Here is an 8,777-nt window from a genome sequence, read left to right on the forward strand (position 1 = left end):
TGTTAAGCATGATCTTGAGAAAAAAGAAACAAAAAGAAAGCAAATTAATTGCATAGACTTACAGTCAGGCTAGTAAGGCAAACATCCTTATATTATAAGTATATGATATTTATAGGTCCTTATATTGCACAAATGTCAAATTTCCTTGATGCTGATGTTTGGAGAAAGAAGCATGGAGTTTTGCACTGATACCTGATGATGATCTCAGGTGCAATGTGTCAAGCACTTACTTTCAGTTGTGGGACAGTTGTACCTCTGTGTTGCTTAAGCTGTATCGCTTTGGAAACTATTACTCAGCAGATGTATTACATGAGCATGTGCAACAAACAGTAAAAGAACCAGGAAAGAAAAAATGGGCTACACAGTAGGGTCATTAAATGCATGAAAAACATACTTAAAACGTCACAATGTGAAGATCTTGAGCATGTATGTATGGTGTATATAATATTTTAAAGTGTAATTTTAGTGTGCAACAAAGTTGCAGCAAAGTTGAATACAATATACTTTAAGCTGGTCCAGAAAGCAAAAGGCATAATATTTTCTCTCTAAATGCACTACCTTCTCTGGGGAGATATTTTGGACATTTGATAAATATTTACAATCTAATTATATTGCAGTACAACATTTAATTAATTAATAAATTGGCCATTTGAAAGATGCCCTGTTTTGTTGGTAATATTTATCACCCTTTAGATGCTCCTTGTATTCCCCACAAGAAGACATTGTTTACATAGCTTTACATGGAAGGGCACATAAGCAAAACCTGAAAGGTGCATATTACCCAAGCTCAGATTACAGCAGACAGCCATGCTTAGATCTACGGTTTAATCAATATAGATGCAATATATATATATATATATATATATATATATATATATATATATATATATATATATATATATATATATATATATATATATATATGCCATATATATATATATATATATATATGGATGCATGGCAACATCATCCAGTGATATGAGCTCATTCAAAGCATTAGCATGAGTACTTAATGACTTAATGAGTACTTAATGAGTACTTAATGCATTTGAACAATTGCTACTGTCAGAATGATCAATTATCATTTATTTATGAATTAACTGTGTTTGAAGACTCATGTATAAGGCATAGTGTACATATATAGGCTAATGTTAAAATATCACTCAATAATTTTAGCAGCTCTTGGTGTGATAGTTTTAATCACACATTAATAATGAGAAAGACATTCCCACCGGGAGATGGAATATAACAATGGTCATTTCCCAAATCAGTTGACCAATTTACTTCCATTTTTAAGGCAGTTCAAATAAAGAGAGTAATTTGATCACCTCAAAATGAAAAGCTTATTCATGAACTGACAAGGAGAAGTCTTTGATTTAATTCATAATGCACAGTTAAGTGCAATTCAACCTTTAAATGGACTACCAGCTTTTAGGATAACCTTTTACTATAGAATTGTACGCTTGGACAGTCTTAAATCACAGTGGGATAACTTCTCTTTAACTTTCTAAAAAGTTAAAGCTAAAACATGAATGTATTTGTTGAAATAGTGAATGTATGTTGCCTGTTGAGTGATTTAGTCTGTTTGCTGGAGTCTGTGACACTACATGGATTATTAATAAGAGTACTCTTCCTAAGTGAGAGTGTTCAATATAAAGCTGCTTCTGAGATAAAATCTTCACATCCTGACATCCTCTAACAGCCGCTTACAGCTGGGACAGAGCCGCGAGATGCTCTTACTCATCCATTGTTCACATTACTTTCATCAGAGTCATGTTAACCAAATTTGTTTGCTTGCATTGACTTTTGGCTTGTTTGATGAAGGGCCACTTGTAAGAGAGCCCCTGAGCTGGCACTGTGATTTCCCTGATTCTGTTTTAGCGTGTGACTGAAAAGTATTGGCCTTACTAGAGCCTCCCCTTGGTGAGCAGTCCAGCTTGACCCCCATTAAAGAACTGTCAGCTGAAGAGCAGATGGTACCCACTGTGTGTCTCACAGCCTTAGATTGGGGAGGGGTGGTGGTGGCTATGGCAACCGATTTTTAATGGCCACCCCTGAAGTGGTAGAATCACTCATTCTAATTTGTTAAGTACCACTTTAACCTATTTGATTTAATCACTACTTTCTCAGGGCCTTACACAAATGACATAAAATAAAACATCCCAGGTGTCAGTGGAAGACTGTATATCAGATTGTTTGGTTTCACCATAGATACCTATTTACTAATTGAGCCTTGGAATTCTCCATGTTCAATTTTTATAGACCTAACTAAAGCTAATACTAAATGTAATGACTAAGTACTCTTTTGAGTGGAAAAAAAAAACAAAAACAAAACAGGCAGGAGCAGAGTCATCTAACTATCTTTCGACCCAAGAATCCATTCCATACAAATAAACAAACAACAACAACAATAATAACATTTCTTTCCAGAATTAATAAGATTAATTTGTTAATTGTGTAAGTAATGTCAAATCATGAAAATGATGCGTTAAGTTGCTGGACGATGCCTTTGTTCCGTTCATCACTATCATGCGTAGGGCAGACTGGACCTTAGATTTTGAGGAAGAATCGTTTGCGGTACAGCAGATAGGCGATGAAGAGCCAGAGCACAGTACCCCACAGACTCTGGATCAGCTTCTCCCAGTGACTGTCCTGATAACGCATCTCCCAGCTGAAGGGGAAGTAGAAGCCGAGCAGAGAATGCCCCACATACACTAAGATGGAATTCATTCCTGAAAATAAATTCAGAGTAACTTAAAAGACTTGTCTGTCTCTGAAAGGATAGCCTGTCAGGTGCATTTCTACAGTTCACATTAAGACCTACTATAGAAGGGTTTCCTCTCTAATGACATTAAAAGATCTTAATCTATGTGAATTTCATGTGAAGCAATCAGTTGCACAAAGGGTTCCAGCTTGTGCTCACCAAGATAAATGAAAGGCTGGCCACCCCACCACTCCTTGATGTCCACAGCAAAGTACATCACACCAAGCAACACAAATGACGTGCAGCCCATGCAGGCTACGTAGGACAGGGACCTGAGTACAGGAAGGTGCATTTTAAACATTCTACAATTTTAGTACAGTCATTCCTTCTTTCATTTTTTCATTTATTTTCTGTACATTTTTCCTCATGTAATATTTTTGAAATTCTTTAGACATGGTAATTTTGGTGACGATTAATAATGATAGTTTTCTCTTTGGTTTTAACATGGAAAGCTATATATACATCTAGATCTACTGGGTGGGAAATAACAAATTATTATTATTATTTTCCCATATCAAATCTTGATATCCTTTCTTTCAATTCCTCTTTTATTCCCCATCTTTCCACTGAAACCCACAAGTTTTCATCACCTTAATTTTTCAGAACAGAGTCTGACAGAAGGCCTTTGACTCAATGAACAGTGACTGTTTCTGTATTTTGGTTACTTTATTTGAAAGGCAGAATGCAGTATTGCTGGGCTACTGGAAGATTGCCACACACACACTTACACACACTTGGAGAATCTCACAGGAGCAACACAACACACCAGTATGCCTATAAACTCTCTTTCTCTCTCTCTCTGTTGGTCTCTCTCTCTAGCTCGCTCACACACACACACACACACACACACACACACACACACACACACACACACACACACACACACACACACACACACACACACACACACACACATATATAGCATATCTATGATGTATGTGATCAGCAGCAACAGCAGTAAATACTGTACAGACCTAATAGCATCTGTCCTGAAGGTATGACTTTAAGAAACATTAGCATCCAAAGTGAATCCTTGGCACCTGCTCAGAAAAGATGGAGCTGTGCAGACAAGTCATGTTCCCACCTATTCCCAAACCCCAGCATGCTGAATAGAATTAGATGGATGGATGGAATTAGATCAAATGTAAAATGGCTGCATCTCAGAGTGCTCTGGCAGGTGAAGTGGAGCCAAAAATGACTTGTAGCTAGTGGTTAATTACTTTTAGCAATCAAATTACTTTTAGCTCCAGACATATATAGAAGCTCAATAAGCTGCAAATGATGAACTGCCCATAAAACTCAGGTAGATAATGGGTTTAGAAGGACAGAGATAGAATGAAATCCCAAAGAATAAAATACGCCACACGTGTGCATACCACACACACACACACACACACACACACACACACACACACACACACACACACACACACACACACACACACACAAACATACGGTGACCTCAAACTCAGTTCAGGAAGTTAATTTTTCATTTTTCCAAACTAGATAATAAAAATAATTAGTTCTTGTTCAATTTAGTTTTGACTATGGTCATGTCTGTTTCTGTCAGGCTGTGTAGAAGTGATTTAATACTGTAAAACAGTGTTCTCATGATGGGAAACCTTTGGACTTGATGTGGAGTTGGCAGAATACAGATGCACTCACACTTGGCTGTAAATAAGAGTGATCTAATTGGAGGACGTTTCACTTTGCTTGCTTCACTCTTCCAATAGTGAAGGTGATTATTTACAGGCTGATCTGTGCTTCGAGGTAAATAAACGCGTGTTCTAGCAGCCTCTGATTTGTGCCTACTGGAGACTCATCCTTCTTTAGTATGGAGTGAAGTGGTTGGATTTAGAGGGTCAGGATGCATTTACCAAAGGTTTTTATTGACAGGTATAAATCCTTCATCCCGTGTGCACTTAGAAAGGATGGCCGCCAAGATTCCCTGAGGGTCAAAATGAAACAGATTTAAAATCAATGCAATGCTTTAAAGCAAGCACTATCAGACAGCAGCAGCACAGTAAAGAGAGCCAGATTAGCTGAGCATCTGAGAGGTGAGCCCAGCCATGTCCTAATCACCCAGACACAGCACAACCCCCTGCTCCCCTTCACCACACTGCTTGGTATGACCCAGGACAAATAGACAAACATTCAGTGCAATATCATCTTACATGTAAGATCTTAGCTTTACAGATTTGTTTCATCCTTTTCCTATTTCGCTGTAGATAAAACACAATACCTCTGTAAACACTGCTGTTTGTTGCTAAAATAGGCAATGGTTTGGAAAGATCCAAAGAAGTATTGTGTTGGCAACGGTGGACATATCAGAGTCCAAACCTGCTTTTTAGAGGGATATCCATCGTTTGTATAGATGACAGAATCAATGGTGTGGAAATAGCCTGGCTGGCTCTAGATTGAGTCTCCAGGCTATGTAGGCAGGATATGGGACAATCACTTCTATATGAGGCAATCGCTCAATTTCAATCTCGCACTTCAGACCAGTGATCGTTGAACTTTAATTAACTTCGGGTCAGGGTTGGAGTTAGGGGGTTGTTTATTAGGACACCTCAAAAGATTGTTTCCTATTCTGCTACAGGATTCATGCCACAGCTGTCAGCCTCTCTCCGTGTATGGTTTATTATGTTGTTGATATGGTGGAAAACTGTTATGCACGTCCTTAACAAGGAGGTAACCCCTTGTGTGAGGCGTGCATTAATTATTGGCTCTACAATCTGCAGCCTGAAATGCTTCCTCAAAGCATACTTCTCTGCAGAAATGTCATTGCTAACTGATAGTTCTACCTGCATGTGTTGTAGTTGTGGTGTGTCTGGAAGAGCCTCACTGGTTTGCTGAAAGCCGGGTCATGTGCTCTGTGGGCCAATAAATATCTTAATCCATAGTTTTGTGTGACAGGCTATTTCACTCTAGTCTGAAGTGTAAAGAAAGGTTGAATATCACAATAAACACCTTGAAAGATATTTCTACTTCCCACTACTCCTGGCCAATAACAATAGAACTGTCTAGCTGCCCACAGTGTTAGTGCACATTCATGGAATTGGATATTACCATCAATCCTCACAATCAAATGTCCCCTAATCCTTACATAGTAAAGACAATACCAGCATTAACCAGCAGAAGCTCTAATAAAGGTGAATGGTGAAAGAATAATGCCTTTTTCGTTGGATGTTTTAAATCCCCATAATGTTTTCCAGTTTTCTAGTTTAATTTTTATCAATCTGCAGCTCTAGGTAAAGTGGAAAGGACCTCTCCTCATTTATTTCAGCACCATGAGCTCCACAATAATGTCCAATGTGGTTCAATATAGAGCTGTAATGGGCAAATTTGTCATAGGAGCTAGGGATAATGAAATTTAAACTACTGGAATCAGGCATCTGGTAACACTGGGTTCAGCACATATGCTGTTCCATCCCACATCTCCCTATGATAAGTGAAGGAGGAAGAGCCTGTGAAGGTCTATAGCTTCTATTTGACTACATTGCAAGTAGATGCCAAAAACATTTGCAGGCTTATTTTGCCCAGTTTCATCTGAGCTCACATGCTTGAAGAAAGGAGGAGGGTTAGGCATTATTTTATCTCGTTTTTGTTTCATGGACGGAATTAGACCTGTGCATCGAATACAGTTAGAGCTTTGGAGGGTGTGTTTCTGTTGTTGAATGGGAATTAGACTCACATAAAACTGAAATGTATAGAGCTAGTGTAAGCCTTCTTTTACTGCTCTCGCTCACACGACATTAAATTGTTCTTGCTGCAACTACAGCAGTAAAGAACGCCACAACTAGCATGGTTTTATCCTACTGTTCTATAACTAGACATGTGGATTTCTCTTACTGTACTGTTACTGGACACATGGATTTATCTTACTGCACAATTACTGGACACATGTATTAATCCTACTGCACTATTACTGGACATATGAATTTTGAGCCTTCTTATTGTTGCTGTTCATGAAACAGTAGCTACTTCAGGAAAATACTCCAAGTAAATTCCTTTGGCAAAAACCTGAGACCACCTGGCAAGTTACAAGCTAAAACCACTGGGCTGGACCTTGTGAGCAGTGTTTCACAATCACTTTTCTGAAGGACCGGTGCACTGTCAAGTTAGCTAAGGGATTTCATTTCTCAACTATTTATGTTATGAATTGAAGCTAATAAGAGGTGAAGTGCTCCAGAACTGGCTGCAAGGCACCACTTAAAAGGCTTTTGTACAATGAAAGTCAAATGTCTTTTATCAAAGTTGACCGTGAAATCATAATATAACTATTAGAGATGTTTTTTGTTATATGAGTTTTGTTACACAATACCAATTTTTTGATACTCCTCAAATTAAAACAGAAAGAGTATTGAGCTAATGCTTGGCTTGCCACGGGTCTTTCTGGTGGTAATCTTAAAGCCCTGGGTCTACCAGACAAAAACTCTCCATCAGCACCTGTCCTCTCTAGAGAGGGCATTCCAGAGACTCAGCCACTAGAACCCCAAAACAAGTCAGCATCAAAGTTCCCCAGAAACATTCAACTCCATGTTCATTTGCAGTTCTTAATTAAAAATAACTTGGGCACAGTAATAAACATTTCATTGACTGACACCAAACTTGGGTGTTATTGGAAAATATCTCCATTTATAATTGTGCCTGACATAACAAACTGTGCATGCCAACATTATCCTAAATGGACCAAATAAAAGTGAACTCTGCTCCCTTCTTTGTCCTGGAGAGGTCATCTCGCATAACCATACCCCTTCCCCAGGGGACAGAGGTTTCAGTGCCCTCCCACACCTCACAACCACCAAAGCCGATGCCTCGTTTGCCTTCTAGACCACCCAAATGGTGCTTTCGTTTGCAAAGCTGATACTCTCTTCCCATCATCAAGCCAGTCTACATTTTTTTGGTTACTAAGTGTATGTCAGCATCTATAGAATGTACCACCAAGTTTATTTGCTTGAACAGCTTAAGTCATAGGTAAGATCTTTGAATATTTTATAATGTATACAAGTCTGACGTGTAATAATTATAACAGAGTAAAGTTCTTTATTTGAAATAAGTGCACAAAGAATGTAAATCTAGACAATGAAAAGAGACTGGTCAATAGTGCTACTTCTCTAGTTTACATTCCATGTAACTAATATGTAACAACATACTTCGTATGGAACAACCACTAGAGCTCAACCAGCGATGTGAGTCATCCGGTCCAGTCCCGAGAGGGGTCTGATACCAGTCTTTGCCTGGGAACCCATTCTGTGCTTGTAGAGACAGATCATATGACGTCTACCTATTTCATTAACTGTCTGCTACTACACGCAATATAACACTAGTTCACCAGAAAGGTCTCAAAGTGCAGTGTGCCTAACAACATTTTTTTTTTTTTTTTTTTTATAATAGAGTTAGGATATCCTCTATATAGGGCAAACCATGACTCCTCTGCATGCATATAAATTTCTCAATTGTGCAAATCGGCAAAACCCTAGCATCGTCTCTGCATCTAAACTTAATACAGGAAACTCTTGTTGTTTCAAAATATCCCTGCCAATTGAACTGTGCTTTTTTAAACAAAGAAAATGTTTAAAAATTTGATACACTTTCACATTTTGTAGGGCTAAATGATTTTTGAAAGCGCATTGAAAGGAAAGCAAAAAATACTGATTATTTTTCAGTTAAGTATAAGGTCAACAACATACCAGGATGATGGCCCAGACCATGAATCGTATCATGATACTGTAGTTCCTTTTGCGGAAGAAGAGGAAAATCTTTCCTGCCTAGAGAAAGAAAAACCTGCTATATAGTTTAGCTTCAAATGTAAATAAACATCTCAACAGATTCTACTTATTGAAGCATTTGGTAGCATTTAAGGCCAAGTTTACCACTTGCAAGTAAATAATACACGTTTGGCTGGCACATACTGAAGGCCTATATACTGAAATGTTGTGAATGAAAGAATTAATTAAATCTAGAATCACCTAAAACAGCACTGAGGGTCTGCTGGACTATAGTGTTCATT

General features: G+C 38.2%; 1 protein-coding gene across 1 annotated transcript in view; it reads right to left on the reverse strand.

Annotated features, from left to right (window-relative positions):
• Positions 1–996: 996 nt before the first annotated feature.
• The window catches only part of si:dkey-192p21.6 (heparan-alpha-glucosaminide N-acetyltransferase), a 26,025-nt gene continuing 18,244 nt past the window's right edge, over positions 997–8,777 (reverse strand). The window contains exons 14-17 of the mRNA XM_027022605.3: positions 8,458–8,535; positions 4,642–4,712; positions 2,924–3,036; positions 997–2,732 (exon numbers count right to left, since the gene is read on the reverse strand). Coding sequence (XP_026878406.3) covers positions 2,551–2,732; positions 2,924–3,036; positions 4,642–4,712; positions 8,458–8,535 — 444 coding nt within the window. The 3' untranslated portion in view covers positions 997–2,550. The remainder of the gene's footprint in view (positions 2,733–2,923; positions 3,037–4,641; positions 4,713–8,457; positions 8,536–8,777) is intronic.

Source organism: Electrophorus electricus, chromosome 12 (assembly GCF_041902795.1).
Source record: "Electrophorus electricus isolate QZ-2024a chromosome 12, ASM4190279v1, whole genome shotgun sequence".
NCBI classification, from domain to species: domain Eukaryota; kingdom Metazoa; phylum Chordata; class Actinopteri; order Gymnotiformes; family Gymnotidae; genus Electrophorus; species Electrophorus electricus.